The 25,483-nt window shown below is 42.2% G+C and overlaps 1 protein-coding gene across 1 annotated transcript in view; it reads left to right on the forward strand.

The window, feature by feature from the left end:
- Positions 1-25,483, forward strand: part of LOC106570400 (CUB and sushi domain-containing protein 3) — a 738,870-nt gene that overhangs the window by 297,309 nt on the left and 416,078 nt on the right. Inside the window, exon 6 of the mRNA XM_082961236.1 lies at positions 19,506-19,618. Coding sequence (XP_082817362.1) covers positions 19,506-19,618 — 113 coding nt within the window. The remainder of the gene's footprint in view (positions 1-19,505; positions 19,619-25,483) is intronic.

Genomic DNA, 25,483 nt, shown 5'->3' on the forward strand with positions numbered 1-25,483 from the left:
TTCAGGGACACATTATTCCATTTATGTTAGTCACATGTCTGTGGAACTTGTTCCGTTTATGTCTCAATTGTTGAATCTTGTTATGTTCACACAAATATTTACACATGTTAAGTTTGTTGAAAATAAACGCAGTTGACAGTGAGAGGACGTTTCTTTTTTTGCTGAGTTTATGTATGTAACACCCTGATCTGTTTCACCTGTGTTGTGCTTGTCTCCACCCCCACGAGGTGTCTTCTTTTCCCCCCATTACGCCCAATGTATTTATACCTGCGTTTTCTGTTTGTCTGTTATGTCAAGTTTTACCAGCATTTATCCCGTTTCTCTTGTTCTCAAGTTTTGTTTCTCTAGTCTTCCCAGTTTTGACCTTTCTGCCTGCCCTGACCCTGAGCCCGCTTGCCGTTCTGTCTCTGATTGACTCTGCCTTGGATTACAAACCTCTCCCTGCCCTCGACCTGCCATTTGCCTGCCCCTTTATTATAATAAATATCCAGGGATTCGTACTATCTACCTCCTGTGTCTGCATCTGGGTCATATACTGAGTTGTGATACAAGATGTCTCTCTTAAGACCTACAGTAAAGGCAATCAACAGCACAACATCACATCCATGTAGCTGGTGAACAAACAATATCATACTTCACAGAACTTTGTCACCGGAATTCATTGTCATTAATTACCATGGCAAATATACAGTACGGTACCACCACAGTGTTGTTGATAACTATGACACGCCTATCTCATCAAGAACATGTGTGTATCTGGAAAACTGTAGCATAATTAAATGCATCATTGAATTTAAATTGGTCAATATCATGATTATACAGCATATTAATAAGAGTGTGAAAACAATAGATCACTCAGAGCAATATACTGTATAATGCAAATGCTTTGTATGCCCATACATTATGTAAAGATCAAAGGCACTTTTCTCCCTTTGAAAGGCAGTGTAATCTCCATAAATCATCAACATAAAACTGTACAGCAATCTGCATTCTATTACAATTATAACAACAATAGACGTAAAAAAAAACACATGTATGATGACAAGCAATAAACATGATGGTAAAACTTACCCGTTATTCAATCTCAAGGCAATTTTACTTCGGACTGAATAAAGAAACATAATTAGAATTCTGTTTAGAATTCCCCTTACACGCCTCTTTTCTGCCCAGACACTGTGCCCGCTCAACCCGCCGCAGTCAACAATGAAAAGTCTTTACCCAAATACCAGGGTTTATTACTGATGCACAAAAACCAAGCCAAATTGAAACCTGCCAAAATACAAGCTATTACACACTGTGCAAAGATCAAAGTGAATGGGCTTGGCAAATATTGGAAGTAAAGGAGCTTTGTTTAATTTACATCTACGGGGACTTACCCAGACCTGCCATTCATCATGCAAATATCTGTCTCTGCCGCCAGCTCACACAGCCATAACAAACCACTCACCACACACGCGCACACACGCGCAAACACATGCACACACACACGCACACACACACATACATGTACACACGCATACACATAGTATAGACAAACACACATACACACACCTATACAAGCACGTGCAAACATGCACACACACACACACACACACACACACAGACATGCCCCAAAACAATCTTGCTGTAACTTCTTAAATTAAAGTTAAAATGATATTTTGATTTAATGAAATATGATACAGGCTTAGGCCAGGTTGAGATGCCAGCTGCCTGGTCTTTGCGAAAGGAACATGTGAGTGGTCATGTTGATGAACCATCGGTGAACATGTTGTTTATCTCCTACCAGTGCAGCTCTACATGTACAGTGGAAGTCGGAAGTTTACATACACTTAGGTTGGAGTCATTAAAACTCATTTTTCAACCACTCCACAAATTTCTTGTTAACAAACTATAGTTTTGGCAAGTCGGTTAGGACACCTACTTTGTGCATGACACAAGTAATTTTTCCAACAATTGTTTACAGACTGATTATTTCATTTATAATTCACTACCTCACAATTCCAGTGGGTCAGAAGTTTACATACACTAAGTTGACTGCGCCTTTAAACAGCTTGGAAAATTCCAGAAAATTATGTCTTGGCATTAGAAGCTTCTGATAGGCTAATTGACATCATTTGAGTCAATTGGAGGTGTACCTGTGGCTGAAATGTCAAGGCCGACCTTAAAACTCAGTCCCTCTTTGCTTAACATCATGGGGAAATCAAAAGAAATCAGTCAAGACCTCAGAAAGAAAATTGTAGACAAGCCTGGTTCATCCTTGGGAGGAATTTCCAAAGGCTTGAAGGTACCACTTTCATCTGTACAAACAATAGCACGCAAGTATAAACAGCATGGGACCACACAGCCATTATACCGCTCAGGAAGGAGACGCGTTCTGTCTCCTAGAGATGACCGTACTTTCGTGTGAAAAGTGCAAATCAATCCCAGAACAACAGCAAAGGACCTTGTGAAGATGCTGGAGGAAACAGGTACAAAAGTATCTATATCCACAGTAAAACGAGTCCTATATCGACATAACCTGAAAGGCCACTCAGCAATGAAGAAGCCACTGCTCTAAAACCACCATAAAAAAAGCCAGTCTACGGTTTGCAACTGCACATGGGGACAAAGGTCGTACTTTTTGGGGAATGTCCTCTGGTCTGATGAAACAAAATATAACTTTTTGGCCATAATGACCATTGTTATGTTTGGAGGAAAAAGGGGGAGGCTTGCAAGCCGAAGAACACCATCCCAACCGTGAAGCACGGGGGTGGCAGCATCATGTTGTGGGGGTGCTTTGCTCCAGGAGGAACAAGTGCACTTCACAAAATAGATGGCATCATGAGGAAAGAAAATTATGTGGATATATTGAAGCAACATCTCAAGACATCAGTCAGGAAGTTGAAGCTTGGTCGCAAATGGGTCTTCCAAATGGACAATGACCCCAAGCATACTTCCAAAGTTGTGGCAAAATGGCTTAAGGACAACAAAGTCAAGGTATTGGAGTGGCCATCACAATGCCCTGACCTCAATCCTATAGAAAATGTGTGGGCAGAACTGAAAAAGCATGTGCGAGGAAGGAGGCCTACAAACCTGACTCATTTACACCAGCTCTGTCAGGAGGAATGGACCAAAATTCACCCAACTTATTGTGGGAAGCTTGTGGAATGCTACCCAAAACGTTTGACCCAAGTTTAACAATTTAAAGGCAATGCTACTAAATACTAATTGAGTGTATGTAAACTTCTGGCCCACAGGGAATGTGATGAAATAAATAAAAGCTGAAATAAATCATTCTCTCCACTATTACTCTGACATTTTACATTCTTAAAATACAGTGGTGATCCTAACTGACCTAAGACAAGGATTTTTTACTCTGATTAAATGTCAGGAATTGTGAAAACTGAGTTTAAATGTATTTGGCCAAAGGTGCATGTAAACTTCCGACTCCAACTGTATGTGCTAAATGCACTGATACTAGTACTGACAGAGTCCCCCAAAACAACTAGCCACTGACCAATGGCTTTTAGCACAAACTCATCAGTAAAGGCCTGAGGTGTGGACTCGATAGACTTGATAGGAAATAAAATAACATGAGACTCAAGACTTGGGACTCGACTTTGATTTCAGACTGATGAGTTGAAATGATCTGACCAAGTTTTGTAACGTTTTGTCACTGATTTTGTGGCACAGTCTCCGTGTATTACTCTCCACACAGCCAGAGACAGTATCTCAGTTGCATAGAACAGATTGGCTAGTGAAACGTGCATTCGGCCCACTGATTGGCCCAGAAAACTGTCAATCAACACAGGTCAGATGAGCGAAAGCAGTGAGAAGGTTTTGGGGGTTGCTAAGCTTCCCAGTAAAGCAATGAAAGCATCCCAGAACAAAAGTGCTCAAAATACCCCAAGCAAAAAGTAAACGTCCTCTCACTGTCAACTGCATTTATTTTCAACAAACTTAACATATATAAATATTTGTATGAACATAACAAGATTCAACAACTGAAACATATGTGTCCCTGAACAAAGTGGCGGGGGGGGGGCGGGGTCAAAATCAAAAGTAACAGTCAGTATCTGGTGTGGCCACCAGCTGCATTAAGTACTGCAGTGCATCTCCACCTCATGGACTGCACCAGATTTGCCAGTTCTTGCTGTGAGATGATACCCCACACTTCCACCAAGTTCACAGACATTTCTGGGGGGAATGGCCCTAGCCCGCACCCTCCGATCCAACAGGTCCCAGACGTGCTCAATGGTATTGAGATCCGGGCTCTTCGCTGGCCAAAACACTGACATTCCTGTCTTGCAGGAAATCACGCACAGAACGAGCAGTACGGCTGGTGGCATTGTCATGCTGGAGGGTCATGTCAGGATGAGCCTGCAAGAAGGGTACCACATAAGGGAGGAGGATGTCTTCCCTGCAGGTAAAGGTGGAGTGATGGCAGTGTCCCTGAGCCAAGCATTACAAATATATGGGTACAGCCACCTTACCTTTCCCTCTCCTGAACATTATAGACTGACTGTTGAGGTGACGAGAAAAAAGCAAGCAGCTGTTCAGCTGTTGCTTAACAACAAGCCTGTCTGAACTAGCTGAAGATATGTCTGGCAGCACACTATGACTATTGATTGCCGTTGAAGGTAGTTGTCTCCCGGATCTTTCATGCAGAACCACGATGGTACAGGCAACGGTTTATGAATGAGGCATTGGACTCTCAATCACGAGCCAGAGCCATAGAACAATAATTAACTTCCTCCCATGATGCACCGCTGGCCCTGGGTCGCAACGTGGATCATTTAAAGAATGGAAAAGGAATTAGTTATCGTCACTGAAACTTCACATGACAACAACGACAAGAGTGGAATATTTGCAAACTGTGAATATGAGGACATGTATGAGAAATGAGGAAGAAAAGTTTAGTTTAATTTTGGCATAAGATAACTGACAATGCATGAGAAGGCTTAGACAAAGGCGTTGATCACTCTTTCCGCTAAACTAGTTGTCTGCCTAATTGTCAGTAGACTGGACTTGATACAGCAACAGCGCCTCTCTTTGGGCTGGTAGATTACTACAGTCTTCATAAATACCACCGATATGAACCTGTAGTGAATGATGGGCCGGGATCCTGTGATCAAAGGAGTGTTGAAAATGTAAACCTGTTCACAAACCTCACATATATCGCCCTTACTTCTGAAACAGCTTTCAAACAGCTTCCTTTGATTGAAGAAGTAGTGACTTCAAGTGATTAAGGTGTAGGCCGTCATTGCAGAAAGATTGTATCTTCCATCAATGTAATTGTCTGCATCACTTCCAATCCCCCATATATTTTTTAGCAAATATATACAGTACCAGACAAAACTTTGGACACACCTACTCATTCAAGGGGTTTTCTTTATTTTTACTATTTTCTACATTGTAGAATACTAGTGAAGACATCAAACTATGAAATAAGACATATGGAATCATGTAGTAACCAAAAAAGTGTTAAACAAATCAAAATATATTTTATATTTCAGATTCAAAGTAGCCACCCTTGGCCTTGGAATTCTCTCAACCAGCTTCATGAGGAAGTCTTTCCCAACAGTCTTGAAGGACTTCCCACATATGCTTTTCCTTCACTCAGTGGTCCAACTCATCCCAAACCATCTCAATTGGGTTGAGGTCAGGTGATTGTGGAGGCCAGGTCATCTGATGCAGCACTCCATCAATCTCCTTCTGGATCAAATATCCCTTACACAGCCTGGAGGTGTGTTTTGGGTCATTGTCCTGTAGAAAAACAAATTATAGTCTTACTAAGCGCAAACCAGATGGTATGGCGTATCATGGCAGAATGCTTTGGTAGCCATGCTGGTTAAGTGTGCTTTCAATTCAAAATAAATCACAGACGGTGTCACCAGCAAAGCACACCCACACCATCACACCTCCTCCTTGATGCTTCACGGTGGGAACCACACATACAAAGATCATCCATTCACCTACTTTGCATCTCACAAAGTGATGGCAGTTGGAACCAGAAATCTCAAATTTGGACTCATCAGACCAAATTACAGATTTCCACTGGTCTAATGTCCATTGCTCGTGTTTCTTGAGTCAAACAAGTCTCTTCTTCGTATTGGTGTCCTTTAGTAGTGGTTTCTTTGCAGCAATTCGACCATGACGGCCTGATTCACGAAGTCGCCTCTGAACAGTTGATGTTGAGATGTGTCTGTTACTTGAACTCTGTGAAGCATTTATTTGGGCTGCAATCTGAGGTACAGTTAACTCTAATGAACTTATCCTCTGCAGCAGAGGTAACTTTGGGTCCTCATGAGAGCCAGTTTCATCATAGCGCTTGATGGTTTTTGCGACTGCACTTGAAGTAACTTTCAAAGTTTCCGCATTGACTGACTTTCATGTCTTAAAGTAATGGTAAACTGTCGTTTCTCTTTGCTTTTTTGAGCTGTTTTTGCCATAATATGGACTTGGTCTTTTACCAAATAGAGCTATCTTCTGTATACCACCCCTACCTTGTCACAACAGAACTGCTTGCCTCAAAGGCATTAAGAAGGAAAAAAATTCCACAAATTAACTTTTAACAATGCACACCTGTTAATTGAAATGCATTCCAGGTGACTACCTCATGAAGCTGGCTGAGAGAATGCCGAGAGTGTGCAAAGCTGTCATCAAGGCAAAACGTGGCTACTTTAAAGAATCTCAAATATAAAATATATTTTGATTTGTCTAACACTTTTTTGGTTACTACACGATTCTATATATTTCATAGCTTTGATGTCTTCACTATTATTTGACAATGTAGAAAATAGTCAAAATAAATAAAAACCCTTGAATGAGTAGGTGTGTCCAAACTTTTGACTGGTACTATATATATATATATATATATATATATATATATATATATATATATATATATATATATATACAGGAGGAGGGGTGGATTTTAAAGGTACTGGCTGGGAAGAGGTTTGGTCGATGGAGGAAGAAGACAGACAGGCAAGGTGATCATACAGAACATGGCTACTGCGTAATATTCAACCAGGGGAGGAGATTGACGCGATGTCTGTGTTTGTTTCTGGAACACCATAATAGAGCTGTTTTCCCTCACTAACACAGGCAATGTGAGTGCTGCATAAGGGGACCATACCATGCTGTAGCATAAGACAAAATGTGTCCATGTGAGGATATCCACTGCTTTAGTGTATTATTGTAAGGTCATATTGCATGCCGTGGGAAGCTGTATTGGTTTTTCCCTTCAAGTCAATCATCTTTTTCATAGGAATCCAGTTTGCTAGGTACTCTATGAATTACTTCAATGGTCTACAGACTCCTGACAGGCCATACGGTAGCATGCTGAGAGTATTTCAGAAATTGGTGGAATCGCTTGTTGCCCAAACTGTTAGGTTTCTTGTTTGTATAGGAAAACAAACATTTCTTGGTCGATGTTCTCAGACGTTGATTGATTACTTCCATTGCCCCATGAAGCAGGGTAAAAGTGCATTGAAACAAATACAGTATTCTGCTTTTGTGCTGTTACTAACAATAATAGAAGCTCATCCTGCCGGTGAGCTGTCTATTCTGAGGATGTTGATGACATCACAAGATGCTGATGACAAAGGTCACTTTCATTTCTGTGCATTGTCTGGAGCCCCAGGTGTAAAGATTAGTCACATTTACCCTAAGGATATCCCTTTTTAATGGTGGCTACCATGGTAACATTTGTGTATTCTATGTCAGAGCCTACTGTGGACATTGTTTTCTTCTTTTATTTACATTTCTACAGATGCAACTGATTCATGAAACATCCTTACATAATGGCTGTGAATGACACATTTGTCAGGAATTTATTTTCATGAAAAAACGTACTTACTGTATGTCTGACTATCTTTTGATTTATCCACTTGAGAGGTTCTCATTCTATTTCTCATCTACAGCATGGGGCAAACACGAAGGAATACAACTAAGCTGAATACACTTCTGGGAGCCAATTGAATTTGTAATTTAGCCACAACACCTTGGGATTAATTGATTGAGGGTTCTTCAGCGGAACTTTAAAAAATGTGTCATAATAAATGGAAAAGTCTGTCAAGCATCAGCAGAGCACCTGCAGGCAACCTTTTATTCCCACAACTTTATGTGCATATAATACAGTAAATAGTGGAGGAATTTCAGTTGTGTTGGAAACCTCTCCAGTCTCCACTTATTTTCTCTAACATGTATTGTCAGATTTCTCACACCTTCCTGGTTTTGGGTGTAATAGTGTAGTTTGGCTGTATTTCAGATTTTGTATATTTTCTTGATTTAAATTGAGCCTCTTTTTAAAACAAGGTTGCCTCTCCAGACTCGTGTCCCAGTAAATGAATTAGGTATTGTGTTTTGGAATGTCCTGTGCAGTATGTGTTTATTACTCATACTCAAAGGTTGTTTCGCCTATTAATACATTCTGTCATGCTGGTGTGGACTCCAGAACACAGTAGGGGACTAGATTTCTGATTTTGCACATTTGAATGACGGTCAAACCAAGTCATTGCGATAGGAGGGTGTGTGCTATTGAACCTGATCTGAAGTCAGCATCACCTTTAGGAAGACCAAGCCCCCCTGTGTCAGTCTTTATATTGAATCAATACTTCACATTCACTGCAAGAATAGAATAGAAATGACCTCCTTGTATAATTGGTTTTATTGTGTTAGATATCTAGATAGAAGAAGAAGAAAAAAACTGGTAGCTTTGGTCAAACGGGCCTAACATTCCAATGGTTAGTAGGAAAGATTGGCATGAGACCATCATTAGCAGGGGTTTGAGTTTTTGAACACTGTCAAAATCTCTGAACATTTTTATCGTTGCCTAAATAGCATTAACCCCTGTGCGGCCTCCGTCCCGTATGCGAAAAAAATAATAATATCTCCATTAGCACAACAAAACGTAATAATTAAAAAAAAAATCGAATTATATCGTTTTATAGATACACCTCTCCTGAATCGAACCACATTGTCCGATTTCAAAAAGGCTTTACAGCAAAAACAAAACATTAGATTATGTTAGAGGAGTATATCGTAAAAGTAGCCACATAGCCATTTTCCGACCAACCACATGCATCACAAATAACCAAAAAACAGCTAAATGCAGCACTAACCTTTGACAATCTTCATCAGATGACACACCTAGGACATCATGTTACACAATACATGCATTCTTTTGTTCGATAAAGTTCATATTTATATATAAAAACAGCATTTTACATCGGTGCGTAATGTTGACTAACTATTTTCCCTCAAATGCATCCGATGAAACAGAGCTACAATTTACTAAATTACTATTCGAAAATATTTTTAAAATGTAATATTGTCATTCTAAGATTTATAGATTAATATCTCTTGAAAGCACCTGTAATACCAGATTTAAACTTTACTGGGTAATCATACTTTGCGATGAAAGGGGATGCGATACTTTGAAAAATAGGCTAACGTTACAGGTCAGCGCCATCTTGGAACAATCGCATATCACATCTAGTCTTGTATACTATTGTCAATAATCCCTTACCTTTGGTTGTCTTCATCAGAAAGCACTTCCAGGAATCCCAGGTCCACAACAAATGTATTTTCGTTCGAAAAAGTTCATCCATTATGTTCCATTAGCTTGTTCTTGTTAGCGCGTCTGAAGGCTGATCCAAATCCTCCGTCGGCCACGGGACAGCCATTTCGACAAAAAACATTTTTTTCCCATTTAGGTTCGTTCAAACGTGTCAAACGTTGTATAACATAAATCTTCAGGGCGTTTTTCAACAAGAGAGCCAATAAGATTCGAGGGGGACGATTGCATTGTGTTTCAAAACGTTTCGAAAGGGGAGGGTAGCCAGGGGCGCCGGCGTCATAATGGTGATGGCCCTCTCCGTGTGACCACGTTCCACAGCGTCTCATTGATTCAGTTTTCACAGTAGGAGTCTCAAATCACTTTTGTAAAGACTGGGGACATCTAGTGGAAGCAATAGGAAGTGCTCAATGAACCATAGCTCACGGTGTGATTAATAGGCAACGTGATGAAGTTGAGTTCGCAATTCAGAATTCCACTTCCTGTTTCGATCTGTCTCGGGGTTTTGACTGCCATATGAGTTCTGTTATACTCACAGACACCATTCAAACAGTTTTAGAAACTTTAGGGTGTTTTCTATCCACAAGTATTAATTATATGCATATCCTAGCTTCTGAGTTTGAGTAGGAGGCCGTTTAAAATGGGCACGATTTTTTTTCAGAAATCGCTTTAACGCCCCCTATCCTAGGGGAACGCCAAGAGGTTAATCAATAACCCTAAATCTGATTATGTTATAAGATTGCCAGGGTGGTCAGCCAAACGCCTTTAAGTATTTGTTTACAGTGCATCATTGAAATGTATATTGTGGGGTCTGAGAATAGTGATGAATTATGTTTCTGGGTGAAAGCATTGTGAGGTCACTAGCTGCCTTTTGAAAGTCAATTTATTATCCTCTGTGCCAAGTTGCCTTCCTGTTTCTCAAGTCTGATAGCCAATGGAATGGAGGCGCTGGTTCGAACCCAAACTCAGTGTTAATTTCAAGAGGTACCAGCAGCAACAGGGATGTCTGGGTAGAGCAAGGGGGAGAGCCCAAATTTTATTAGCATTGGAGGGGATAGTCCTCACACGGGGAACCATTTATGTAGGGGTTGTCCTATTTGTAAGGATATATTATAATACACTGCTCCAAAAAATAAAGGGAACACTAAAATAACACATCCTAGATCTGAATGAATGAAATAATGTTATTAAATACTTTTTTCTTTACATAGTTGAATGTGCTGACAACAAAATCACACAAAAATAATCAATGGAAATCCAATTTATCAACCCATGGAGGTCTGGATTTGGAGTCACACTCAAAATTAAAGTGGAAAACCACACTACAGGCTGATCCAACTTTGATGTAATGTCCTTAAAACAAGTCAAAATGAGGCTCAGTAGTGTGTGTGGCCTCCACGTGCCTGTATGACCTCCCTACAACGCCTGGGCATGCTCCTGATGGCGGATGGTCTCCTGAGGGATCTCCTCCTAGACCTGGACTAAAGCATCCGCCAACTCCTGGACAGTCGGTGGTGCAATGTGGCGTTGGTGGATGGAGCGAGACATGATGTCCCAGATGTGCTCAATTGGATTCAGGTCTGGGGAACGGGCGGGCCAGTCCATAGCATCAATGCCTTCCTCTTGCAGGAACTGCTGACACACTCCAGCCACATGAGGTCTAGCATTGTCTTGCATTAGGAGGAACCCAGGGCCAACCGCACCAGCATATGGTCTCACAAGGGGTCTGAGGATCTCATCTCGGTACCTAATGGCAGTCAGGCTACCTCTGGCGAGCACATGGAGGGCTGTGCGGCCCCCCAAAGAAATGCCACCCCACACCATGACTGACCCACCGCCAAACCGGTCATGCTGGAGGATGTTGCAGGCAGCAGAACGTTCTCCACGGCGTCTCCTGACTCTGTCACGTCTGTCACGTGCTCAGTGTGAACCTGCTTTCATCTGTGAAGAGCAAAGGGCGCCAGTGGGGAATTTGCCAATCTTGGTGTTCTCTGGCCAAACGGGCCTAACATTCCAATGTAAGGATGTATTATAATACACGGTGTTGGGCTGTAAGCACAACCCCCACCTGTGGACGTCGGGCCCTCATACCACCCTCATGGAGTCTGTTTCTGACTGTTTGAGCAGACACATGCACATTTGTGGCCTGCTGGAGGTCATTTTGTAGGGCTCTGGTAGTGCTCCTCCTGCTCCTCCTTGCACAAAGGCGGAGGTAGCGGTCCTGCTGCTGGGTTGTTGCCCTCCTACAGCCTCCTCCACATCTCCTGATGTACTGGCCTGTCTCCTGGTAGCGCCTCCATGCTCTGGACACTACGCTGACAGACACAGCAAACCTTCTTGCCACAGCTCGCATTGATGTGCCATCCTGGATGAGCTGCACTACCTGAGCCACTTGTGTGGGTTGTAGACTCCGTCTCATGCTACCACTAGAGTGAAAGCACCGCCAGCATTCAAAAGTGACAAAAACATCAGCCAGGAAGCATAGGAACTGAGAAGTGGTCTGTGGTCACCACCTGCAGAACCACTCCTTTATTGGGGGTGTCTTGCTAATTGCCTATAATTTCCACCTGTTGTCTATTCCATTTGCACAACAGCATGTGAAATTTATTGTCAATCAGTGTTGCTTCCTAAGTGGACAGTTTGATTTCACAGAAGTGTGATTGACTTGGAGTTACATTGTGTTGTTTAAGTGTTCCCTTTATGTTTTTGAGCAGTGTAATAAATTCTTCAATTATGAATGAGTCATGTGTTTCAATACATTGCTACAGCATTATACACTTTGCTGCAGGTACCAAACAGCCACACCTCACAAACTAGGGATGTAAAAAAAAAATGTAAAAAATGTAATCAAGTTTATCGCACGATCTGCTGTGATTAATAGCAAATTCTGAATTTGCTCAAATTAAGCTGTAATATAAGATTTTTCATAAAAAAATTGTTTTACAGGAATATTGACATCTTGATTTTGTCTAAAGTAACGGTTATAAAAAGTTGGTACATTGAGAATGCACACTTGCTTTAACCTCGATGCCAACTTGTTTTTACATTGTTGTTTTTTAGCAGTATAGATTATGTATTTGGGATCTTTTCTGTGTATTTTGAACACTTTCAGACAATACGATTAATAACGACAAAAAAAATGTGTGCACAAAAATGTCAAAAAGTTAGTTACCTGATTAACTATGGCGGCCCTACATGTAATCATTCAAATTCAAGTCTTGCTTAACTGCAACAATTTTGTATTGTTGCTGAAGGGTTTAGATATGTACTGTATTGGAAACACTGAAATGGTACTCTGTTATTCCTGTCTATTTGTGAAGAAAAGCTAGGCCCTGGTTAAGTAATGTTTTCCCCTTTTTCTCTCAGATCCATTAATGTTGTTCTGAGACTGGAAGGATTGTATTACGGCTTGCAAATGAGGCCTCTGGCAGCCATTTACTGCAGCGGAGGATATCATTTGGATAAATATAATCTCAGCCTCTGAAAAAACGCATCCCCCTTTTGTGTCATTCGATTTGTTTTGACCACAGTGTTTTAGATTTTAGAGGAGCATTACAGCAAATGACTGTTGTGTTTGTGTTTTATTGCGGTTCTTGGGCAAAAGGTATGACCCCTTACACACGGAGCCCAGAATGCATTTTGGACAGCTCCACGTCGACCCTGCATGCTGCGATGAAACAGATGAAATATAGTTCCCAGAATCCAATGGGGTGGAGAGGCCTTGACTTGCTGAATCAAAGTGTGAGGAGGCAGTCAGTGCATCAGGAGAGGAGGGGGAGAGAGGGAGGGGGCGAGGGAGGAGGGGAGTGGTGCGGAGGAGGAAGGTGGAGGGCTCTGCCACAGAAGGAGTGCCCATGGAGAACACTGATTACTTACTTTCAAAACATCAGTTTGATGGAGAGACGCGCGCCGCTTCCCAGCGGCCTCCCATCCGTCTCTGAGGCCTGGGTGGTGATTGATGAGGCATCTGCCAGCGTCGTACACTGCCTGCCTGGAGCCCAGAGCTGATGCAGAGGCTAGCCCTGCTTCGCTGTTTCTCCCCTCCCTGGGTGTGTGTGTCTTTTTCTGTGTCTGTGTCTCTCTCTCTCTGTGTGTGTGTGTGTGTGTGTGTGTGTGTGTGTGTGTGTGTGTGTGTGTGTGTGCTTATGTGTTCAGAGGGGATCACATCATCCCCTGTGAGAGGCTAAGAGAGACATAAGTCTTTAGCACATTAATTTAATCCGGTGTCTTGACTTTTGTATGTGTGTGTGTTTCAAGTTTCAAATGTAATTAGTCATAGGTACAGGACACACATGGTATACACTGTCCAACGAAATGCTTACTTCCAGGTTTCTTCTCGACAATGCAACAACAATAAGAAATAATGAAAGATAAGAATACTAACATAGTGTGTGCGTGCGTGTGTGTGTGCCTGAGTGATGCCCTTTCAGCCAGCACTGCAGGGATGTTAAAGTTAATATTAGAATTTCATTAAGAATGCTTGAGTACTTTGATGACAAATCGGCAACATTGTTGCTACGTAGCCCCCTTAAAAGTCTCACCACTGTTGCCTCTTCTTGTCACTATCAATTCATACTGTGTTATTTCTGAGACCTTGAACGGCTTTCAGAACCCAGAAAGACAGGAAATTCATTGTAAATGCCTCAGTGAATAGTCCCACACTGTTGCTGTGGGGGCGGTGGCCCTCTCTTTCTTTCTGCTCTCCTTTCCTCTCTCTCTCTCTCTCTCTCTCTCTCTGCTCGCCCTTCCTCTCTCTCACACTATCTGTTCTCCCCCTTTCCTTTCTTTCTCTCTCTCTCTCTCTCTCTCTCTCTCTCTCTCTCTCTTCTCTTCACCTCTCTATCTTCTCTCATGCAGCCAATGTTTATGTCATCTTCCCTCCTGAGTCCCATTGGGGACGTCACGGTCTCTGCACCACGGGCCCCAGCCCATACTACAGTACAATCAACACACTACCTTTTTATCACAGAATGTTAAAGAAAAGGGGACTGACTGACTGTGTGGTTGGTGGTGGAGAGGAATTACGGAATAACCACATGAATTTCAGATGTGATCACATGTGAATTGTTCCAAAAACATGTTTTCATGATATTATACAAAGTTAATGTGATAACGTGACAACATGTAAAGCAACATGTGTTAAGTATTCCAAAAACACGCTTTCACATGATTTCACATGTGAAATTTCATGTAAAATCATGTGATGTTCCACATGAGAAATAATTTGGTTTTTCTGTAAGGGTAAGCCTTAGACATGGTGTGGTCTGTTCACATCTCCTCATCTCCATGACACACTCTAGGCCTTTGAATAATCATGACAATTATTCTGACAGGGACAATAGTGAAAAGACCCCTGAATGCCACAGAGTAGAGTAGTGTGCTGGGATTTATGTGTTCACAACTGTAGCACTTAATTGAATGACATGAAGTGGCCGTTTTGGGCTAGTTCACCAACCACTGGTATCAATCAAAATGAACACATTATTAAGTGCCCAACCATGATTCACTCATAGGGTACCACTTCCAGCATGATCTTTATGTACCAAGTAGACATACTACTGGTGTTAAAGGGATAGTTCACCCAAATTACAACATGGCAAGGTTAACAAAACCAAAGCATAGAATGCTGTCTGTCTTTATCCATAAACTAATATGTAATTTTGAAGTTTAGGTGAACTATCCCTTTAAACCTATATGCAGTAAACCATACTTATCCCTTCTCCATTCACTTACATCATGGTTGTTTACCACTCCCTGTGTTTATAGACACCTTGGCATGAGATATGTTGATTAAATTACACTTATCCATATAAAACTTTGTTTTGCCTTTTACAGTGATTTAGGAGAAGTCAGGGATAGGGGGAAGGGTGGGGGTGGAGGGGCGGTGATGAGGGTGTGTGTGTGTGTGTGTGACAGCACTGTCGATCTGCTAGAATTACAGTACCAGTCAAAAGTTTGGACACACCTACTCATTCAAGGGTTTTTCTTTATATTTACTATTTTCTACATTGTAGAATAATAGTGAAGACATCGAAACTATGAAATAACACATAAGGAATCATGTAGTAACCACAAAAGTGTTAAACAAATGAGGTAGTCACCTGGAATGCTTTTCCAACAGTCTTGAAGGAGTTCCTACATGTGCTGAGCACTTGTTAGCTGTTTTTCCTTCCCTCTTGTGTCCAACTCATCCCAAACCATCTCAATTGGGTTGAGGTCAGCTGATTGTGGAGGCCAGGTCATCTGATGCAGCACTCCATCACTCTCCTTCTGGGTCAAATAGCCCTTACACAGCCTGGAGGTGTCTTTAGTAGTGGTTTCTTTGCAGCCATTCGACCATGAAGGCCAGATTCACGCAGTCTGAACAGTTGATGTTTAGATGTGTCTATTACTTGAACTCTGGGAAGCATTTCTTTGGGCTGCATACTGAGGTACAGTTAATTGCCGATTTATCCTCTGCAGCAGAGGTAACTCTGGGTCTTCCTTTCCCGTGGCGGTCCTCATGAGAGATAGTTTCATCATAGTGCTTGATGGTTTTTGCAACTGCACTTGAAGAAGCTTTCAAAGTTCTTAAAATGTTCCACATTGACTGACCTTCATGTCTTAAAGTAATGATGGACTGTTGTTTCTCTTTGCTTACTTGAACTGTTCTTGCCATAATATGGACTTGGTCTTTTCCCAAATAGGGATATCTTCTGTATACAAACCCTGCCTTGTCACAAATCAACTGATTGGCTCAAATGCAAAGGAAAGAAAATCCACAAATTAATATTGAAATGCATTCCAGGTGACTACCTCATGAAGCTGGTTGAGAGAATGCCAAGAGTGGGAAAGCTGTAATCAAGGCAAAGGGTGGCTAATTTGAAGATTCTCAAATATTTGTCACTTTTTTGGTTACTACATGATTTCAAATGTGTTATTTGACTGGTCCAACGCAGAAGGCCGACTAATTTAATGAAAATGTATATTAGTGGATGGGAAACACGGCACTGGTACCCTAACTGTCATGCTGGCATGAATGATTCGGGAGACAGGCGCAGGAATGCGTAATAAGGTTTTTTATTATACCCCAAATTACGGTGTGCTGTGTAAGGGCATGGGGATGAAGACCAAACAAACAAGTTCATAAAATACAGGGTTGAAATCCAAACAGCCCGGTTGTGGCGGCGTCGGACGGGCCAGTTGTGACTGCTGAAGTTGCGTTGTCGGACAGGCCAGTTGTGACTGCTGAAGTTGCGTTGTTGGACAGACCCGAGGAGGCGGCATCGGACGGGCCAGTTGTGACTGCTGAAGTTGCGTTGTCGGACAGGCCAGTTGTGACTGCTGAAGTTGCGTTGTTGGACAGACCCGAGGAGGCGGCATCAGACGGGCCAGTTGTGACTGCTGAAGTTGCGTTGTCGGACAGGCCAGTTGTGACTGCTGAAGTTGCGTTGTCGTACAGGCCAGTTGTGACTGCTGAAGTTGCGTTGTCGGACAGGCCAGTTGTGACTGCTGAAGTTGCGTTGTCGGACGGACCCAAGGTGGTGATGTCGGACGACTCAGTTGCAGCTGACGAAATTGCAGCCGCGGCGGACGGAACAATCACAGCGTCATCGGTCGGACCATTCCCCCTGTCTCCTTCAATGGTTGATTATTCTGTCACGTTGGTAACAATGATTCGGGAGACAGACGCAGGAATGCGTAATATTTTTTTTATTACGCCCCAAATTACGGCGTGCCGTGCAAGGGCATAGGGACGAAGACCAAACAAACAAGTACATAAAATACAGGTTTGAAACCCAAACAAAAGAGCGAGGAGTACCTCGAATAAATACACACGCGCACAATGATTAACACACGGGACGAGAGCCGTGATCATTTGCGCAATCCACCAGGCGCACAAAAGCCCAAAACACACAGCACAGGTACTCACACGCACCAACGGACATAGTAACAATAATCGACAGCCCCATGGTGAACAAAGGGCACATATATACAAATACTAATCAGTGGGAATAGGGGCCAGGTGTGCGCAATGAAAGTTCCAGGGGGATCCGTGACACTATAACCCTCCACGAGGCCAGTGATCTTCTCTCACATAAACTGGGGTTGCCTCTTGCTCTGCTAATGTACTAATGTACTAATTTACTGCTAATGAACTGTAGGTGCTAGATCAAGTAGACGACAGTTCCTCCACAGATGACTTTGATCACAAACGCTTGTACATTTTTAAGGCTTGCCATCCATAAATGTTTTATTATGAAATGGTTTTACACAGGCAGAGCACCACACCTGCTGCACACTGCTATCGTTTTGAGGCTTCTGTGTAGTTCTATACATTGGGCCTGTTCCTAACATTTTTCCACCTGCATACTGTACATGTTCTGTATAACCCTAATTAGGATGTGGTCTATACCAGGGTTGGGATCAATTCCGTTTAAATTCCCGTCTATTCATAAAGTAAACCAAATTCCAATTTCAAATGTTCCTCATTGAAAAGCGTGGAAGAGAATTAGCATTGGAGGGGGGTTTGAGGTTAAACCCGACAGCGCTCTGAGCCGGAGGGGTCTGGTGTCTCTGCCTCATTTTCCGTATGGGTAATGCAGAAGACTTTAGATTGATAATGGTAATGATATGGCACAGCTCCAGCTTGTGGTGGCCAGTCAGCCTTGATTCATGTGACCGTGTCCTTTAATGACACATCCCGTCAGTCATCAATAAAGGCCGGAGGATGTGGGGGGTGTGAGGAACGGGGGGGGGGGGGGGCGCGAGAGAGGTCTGTGTATGACCTCTGTGCTCTGTTCCTCCTCCTCCGCGCTGCACAGTCACGTGGACAAATCACCTGCACACTTCAGAGGCAGGCTACTCGTCTTCCAGACGTGTGTTGTGGGCGAGGACCAGATACACTTTGTACTCTATACGCATATTAAGGTATACGAGTGTGACGTTTTTAATGGGTGGATATACACTGCCTTCAGAAAGTATTCACACCCCTTGACTTTTTCCCCCCCAAAAAATGTTGTACAGCCTGAATTTAAAAAGGATTATATTAAATTGAGATTGTTCTTCACCTTTCATATTACAAAGTATTTTGTGTAGATCGCTGACAAAAAATGACAATAAACCTTCTAGAGTTGATTGACGCAAAATATGTAAGTTTAAACTAGAGATATCTGTTTTTTTTTTACAGTGGATTTGTCTCAATCTACCGCATCCTCCGATATCGCACTTCCACATTTACATCTACGGTGAAAGGTGGCAGAGCTAGAGCCCCCCCCCCCCCCCCCCCTCGAACGGCTTAGACTTTTATTAAGGACCAAATACATTTTAATCACACTTTTTAACACAACAAAATGTGGTAAAAGTCAAGGGGTGTGAATGCTTTCTGAAGGCACTGTATCTATCCCTCTGGGACTTTGTGCATATTGTCTTTATACACTTAGTTTATGCTTTGTATACTCTCCATAAGTTTATACATCTGACCAGGGGGACCAGGGGGATATACAGTACCTATCAGTGGGTGACTAATAGGGTATAGTTGAGGGTTCTCTTTGTAGTGTTCTCAGCAGGGGGACAGGACTAGTAGTGTCACCCTGCTACTGCTGCTACCATCCGACTCTGAAGCAGAACACTCAGCCTTTTTCCTTTCAACATTACCCTATGAACATTATTTTGAGTTGTATGTCCTAATGTCATTGATTTATGAATAGTAAGCAGCATTAATGTACAATTACTTGACTTTGGATTTTTAAATTTGTCAATGTTTATGTAGGTCTGCTGACTTACAAGTTGCAAGTTTTTGTAAATGTTTTTAGTTATGTAGCTACAATGTCTGAACACTGTTCAAAACAAGAAAAAAGTTCTCTTTTGATTGACCGACACATTTAAAGACACCAGTGTTGTAACTTGCTGACTTTGAGCGTGCAGTAAAAAGCCTAATGATTATCTCCTCTTTTTTCCTCAGGTTATCTGGGATGAATGTCCCTTCTCCTATTGTCAGCAACAAGAACTGGCTGAGGCTACATTTTGTAACCGACAGTAACCATCGATATCGGGGCTTTAGCGCCCATTATCAAGGTAAGCCTCTGTTTCAATCACCGCAAAGACGCTTAGGAAGGAGTTTCCTGACGACCTAAAAACAGAACAAACTTGTAAGAGGAGAGGTCCATTTAAATAAGAGTGTAATTCCTGTAAAGCCCTGAGAGACTCAAAAAATAGCACTCTGAACGTGAGAAGAATCCTACACCTCTTCACTCTGTCTTCCTCAATGAGTTTTCTTCTTTTTGTCATGGTGTTGTGTTCTTAGATTTGCTGTTTGCTTTTCTTTTAATGTTCTTTTTTTGTTTCAGTCTAAGTCTTTCTATCATCCTGCCTTCTAACTGTGTATAATTACAACTAGAAGAGACAGATATTTATTTTCTAATGTCAACCATAAATTCTCCAAGAAATTATTCGGGCAATTAGCACTTTCAGTTTTCACTTTTAATTAGAAACCTTTCTCTGTGGCAATGCCAATCATGCACAACACAGCAGTCAATTAAAAACATGTTTTTGTTGTATTTCAAACGAATCAATAGATCAACAACAAATCACTTTTTCTCCTCTTTTTTAAATAGCTGTCTCTTTTATTTTATCATATTCAAAAGCTTCTAATTAAAACAAACCTAAGATACTGTTAAACAGGTCATCCAGAATCATATACCCACTTCTGCATTGCTGTGTGTTATGTTTGTGAAGTTATTCTGACATGTATTTACCATAAACCAAATCTTTCAAAATGTCCCCCACACTAATTAAATGTTATAATATTGGGGGACATGGTTGAAATATGAAATATGTTTGCCTACTCTTACAGTTTGGGATATTACTTTGGATAAAAAATGATCACCCCTTCCGAACCACCTTATAGGTTACGATGATGTGCTGCATTTTCCAGATAGGTGTTAGATATAGCCGCAGGTTATATCTCCAGCAGGGTTAGGCTCAATTCAAATTGAAATCAGTCAATTCAGGAAGTGATTTGAATTTAAAATCCAGAAATGTAAAAACATTTGACATCAATAGCTTCTACTTTTCAGTTTATTGAGAAGTCATTGGAAATATATGCCCTTTTTTTAATAATATAATTGGAATTTCAGTTTACTTCCTGAATTGACTGTCTTCAATTTGAATTGAGCCATACCCTGCTCTCCAGGGACATTGGGGGTGAAAGGTTAATGAATGTACTCTTCTCCTTTGATCTGAGGTCAGTGTTAGTGAGGACAGTGACAGATCACCTCCTTGTCTCAAGACAACTAATGCTCACTAGTCACTCCTTTTTAGCTCATCAGTTGCTTTAAAGCTACATTCTGCATTCTAAAATTGAATTAAATCTTACATTTTGGGTTATGATAGAGTATGAGTATGAGTGTGCTTAACTCATGAAACACTTATACTGTAAGTTATATCCTTTAATAGACAGTGGAGAAGCATGGTTTAAGACCAATAGAAAGAGATGGACATCTGCAGTCAGAGAAGAGCTCAGAGCATCTGAATAGGTTTATTTCTGTCCTTGACACCTCTCCAGAGGACAATGTTATAGGTCAAGCGCTTTTCACATCCTCTGAAAGGGCAGTGTCTGTATGTACAGAGCCCAAAGAAAGAAGAGGGGATGAATAAATGATTTGCTCATAATTTACTAATCTTTGTAAATAGTTACGGAACCATTTTGCTAATACCCTACTGATGAGCTTTTAATTTGACGTTGCTATATAAAGTGTCACACCCCAAGGACTTTTATTAAACACAACTTGTATTTATTATCGACATTCTCAAAGAAAAAGGACTGTAGAATGTCATTTATTTTGTGGCTTAGTGCCAAGAACAGTAGTGGATTTAAATGGTCTTTAAAATGGACAAACTTCCCATCAAACAGACTCCCTTCAACTAAAATACACAATATTTGAGAAGTTCAGCACATTTATGGCACTTGATGGAGGTGAAAAGCCAGGCAAGATTGGTTTGTGCCCTTCACAAGAAGATAGAGATTTTATCTTAATGTCTGCTGTTGATGCTGCCGAGGGATGAATTGCCCCTTGAGAACGGCCCTGTGTGCGACTTCTTATTGAGGCTTTACAGGTATACACCACCTGGTGAGCCACAAGCAGCCCAGCTTCAAAGCAGCAGCTGCAAAGTGCCTTAGGACACCAAAACCACCCCAAAATCCAATTTACCCACCTGCTCTGTCTGACAGAAATGCCATCAGAAAAAGCACGTTCCCATCTCTGATTGAACCACAGTTATTGACATTAGCCAGCTGTTGCTCTCGCTCTCAATTCAACTCATCTCTCATAGGAAGTCAGTCAGTGGCTGTCGAATTGAAGCTGTTATTGGCTATGCTGCTACGGCTCTTCTCAAGACAGCCACTGATAAGTAATGAAATTGAAGCTGCCACGTCTCAACGTAATCAAAGTTTGACAGGGAATTTGAACCCAGGCAATGTACTTAACTATTGTATTTGTATGCGGGCAGCCTAGCTGCTGTTCAGCACTATTGAAAAGGAATTAACATACAGAATTAACTACCTGATGTGGATGCAGATATCTACTGTAGTTGCTATGTATGTTATACACATAGGGACTGTATACAGGGCCCCATATAATGCAATTTTACCAAAAATCTGGCTCAGCAGAATTCGAAACCAATGGTCCATTTCAGACAACTTGAGGATTTTGAGGAACTAACAGTCAACAATTAATCCCCAAAATTATCCTCCAGGGTTCTTTCTATCTTATCTTCCCTAGAATTAAAATCTTCCAAATGCCCCTCTTATATCATACTGAATCTCACAGCCCTCTGTCACAGGTCAGACAATTTCTCCACTCCTCTAAGCAGTCCAGTCAGAAATAGGACTTCATGCTAATTCATGACCAGAAGACTGGTGTCGCAGACTATCTCTTCCCCTGGAGCTACTGCCATCTTTGATAAGACCACCTCTGTTCCTCTATCATTAGACAGCAGGCCTGTGCAGATTATTGTAAATTAGGATTTACCATTGCCCTTGGGGAAATAATTAATTTGGCAAGTATTCACTTTTTTCCTTTCAGATGTGATCCTTCAACCATGGGCCTATATCAAAATGGCGTTACTATTAGCATGTTTGCTTCTACAGCATCAGGCTCCTTAATATGTACCCAGTATTCCAGACATCAATTTTGTTTTCTTTGAACCTTGTACAATGTCTTTTTAAATTCTGCCAAGTGAGATTTTAAATAATCTTCTTTTAACAATCAGATCTGCATTTGACCTTAAAGTCAGTTGCAAACATACTGTAGATGTTGTCTTGAGAGAAGAAACATTTACAAGCAAATCATTGAATCAATAGTAAAGTTGCTTCCAAACACTTTGTAGGGGAAATTATATGCAGGGTCCCAAGTACATACAGTTAAAAGCTAAATTCATATTAACTGCACTGCCACAACGCAGCAAAAAGTCTATCAGCATCCCTCAACCATTACAGTGTAAAATGTTCAGTAATTTGGAGTGGAAAGCCCTTCCCAAAAACTCCACATTAATATATCGGGCTGTACTTTATGCATAAACTGCTCAGGACAGACATGTATATGTAACTCTAGCTATATAATTTATTGTAGTTATCTTTCCTTTCTTTGATGACTAAGCAGTGAGCAAGACCAGCGTGTCAGGTGCTGCGATTTAATTATAAAAACAAATTACACCATAAAATCAGTCATTTAGTATGCAATCACTTTAGCTCGACATTGGTATGGTTCCCAGTTAAGCAGCCAAATGCAGTTTAATTAAGCAATAAGGCCAGAGGTGGTGTGGTATATTGCCAATATACCAGGGCTAAGGGCAGTTCTTATGCACGACGCAACACTGAGTTTTTGGGCCACTTAATACCTGGACACTGAAGCTGTGATTGATAGTATACGATGGAATTTGAAACAGTCTTGAGACACTTTTCTAAAGACTTACCAAGACTTTAAAGACACAACCTCTAATTTAAAGTTCTGAAAGGTCCAATGCAGCTGTTTTTATCCCAATATCAAATCATTTCTGGGTAACAATTAGGTACCTTACAGTGATTGTTTTAGCAAAGAGCAATTTCTCAAGCAAGAATTTTGCTAGGACTGTCTGTTAGTTGGGAAAACCAAAAACGATATGTTACTGGCAGAAAGGTTTGGAACTCTCATTGGTCTATTAAATAATTTACCTTCTTATGATGTCACCAGGCAGGCCAAAACTAAAAGGGCATTATCATAATTTTCACAATTTTACAGTATTATTCCAACCTCATAGTGTGGAAATACCGTACCAGTCAAGAGTTTGGAGACACCTACTCATTCAAGGGTTTATCTTTATTTTTACTATTTTCTACATCAACAGTATAAAATAACACATATGGAATCATGTACATAGTAACCAAAAAAGTGTCACGCCTACTCCCGCTCTTCCCCCCTGGCGTTCGAGGGCGCCAGGCTGCCCTGCATTACGCACTCCTGCCACCATCGTTTACGCACACCCGCCTTCCCTCGTCACGCGCTTCAGCGATATTGGACTCACCTGGACTCACTCAATCACCTGTTTATTACCTCCCCTATATTTGTCAGTTCCCCAGCTCTGTTCCCTGCTGCTGCGTTTGTCATATGTCCATGTTACCCGTGTGCTGACGCTGTTCCAGTCTTGTTCTATGTCTGTTCCCTAATAAATGTCTGACTCCCCGTACCTGCTTCTCCTGTCTGGCGTCGGTCGTTACAGAATGCAGCGGCCATTACACGAAGCATTGGGAAGTACTGGCGTTCCTGTTGGTGGTGACGTTGGTCCTGGGTCGCCGCCGATGGAACCGGATGTGCCCAGCCAGCTTGTCGGGCTTCCACGCCCTAGCTGCCTCGAGAGGTTTGGCTCGGAAGGCGCCCATCCCACCTCAGGCCTCAGCCGGATCGTCAGGTCTTGTTCGCCCAGCCGGCCAATGAGTTTTCTTGTTTTGTTGGTGACGTTGGGCTTGGATTCCACCGCCGATGGAACCGGGGTTGCCTAAGCCAGCTCGTCGGGCTTCCACGTCCTAGCTGGCTCGAGAGGTTTCCTTGCCTCGGTTGGCTCGGCAGATTCCCATCCCACGTCACGCTCCGCCGGATCATCGGGCTTCCACGCCACAGTGGGATCGACAGGCGTTCATGCCTCAGCCGGATCGTTAGGTTCCTGTGCCTCAGCTGGCTCGCCAGGCTCCCGCGCCCCTGCCGGTTCGTGGGGAGTTTACCCCCAACCGGCTTGCCCAGCGCCCATGTCTCAGCCAGCTCGCCCAGGTGGGACGCCGTGTGGCGCCCCTAGAGGGGGGGGGGGTACTGTCACGCCTGCGCCCACTCTTCCCCCCTGGTGCTCAAGGGTGCCAGGCTGCCCTGCATTACGCACTCCTGCCACCATCATTACGCACACCTGCCTTCCCTCGTCACGCGCTTCAGCGATATTGGACTCACCTGGACTCACTCGATCACCTGTTTATTACCTCCCCTATATTTGTCAGTTCCCCAGCTCTGTTCCCCGTTGCTGCATTGTTTGTCATATGTCCATGTTACCGGTGTGCTGGCGCTGTTCCTGTCTTGTTCTATGTCTGTTCCCTAATGATTGTCTGACTCCCCATACCTGCTTCTACTGTCCGGCGTCGGTCATTACAAAGTGTTAAACAAATCAAAATACATTTTATATTTGAGATTTTTCAAAGTAGCCACCCTTTGCCTTGACGAAAGCTTTTGTACACTCTTGGCATTTTCTCAACCAGCTTCACCTGGAATGCTTTTCCAACAGGCTTGAAAGACTTCCCACATATGCTGAGCACTTGTTGGCTGCTTTTCCTTCATTCTGCAGTCCAACTCATCCCAAACCATCTCAATTGGGATGAGGTCAGCTGATTGTGGAGGCCAGGTCAGCTGATGCAGCACTCCATCA

This window comes from Salmo salar, chromosome 14, assembly GCF_965601325.2.
Source record: "Salmo salar chromosome 14, fSalSal1, whole genome shotgun sequence".
In the NCBI taxonomy this organism is placed as follows: domain Eukaryota; kingdom Metazoa; phylum Chordata; class Actinopteri; order Salmoniformes; family Salmonidae; genus Salmo; species Salmo salar.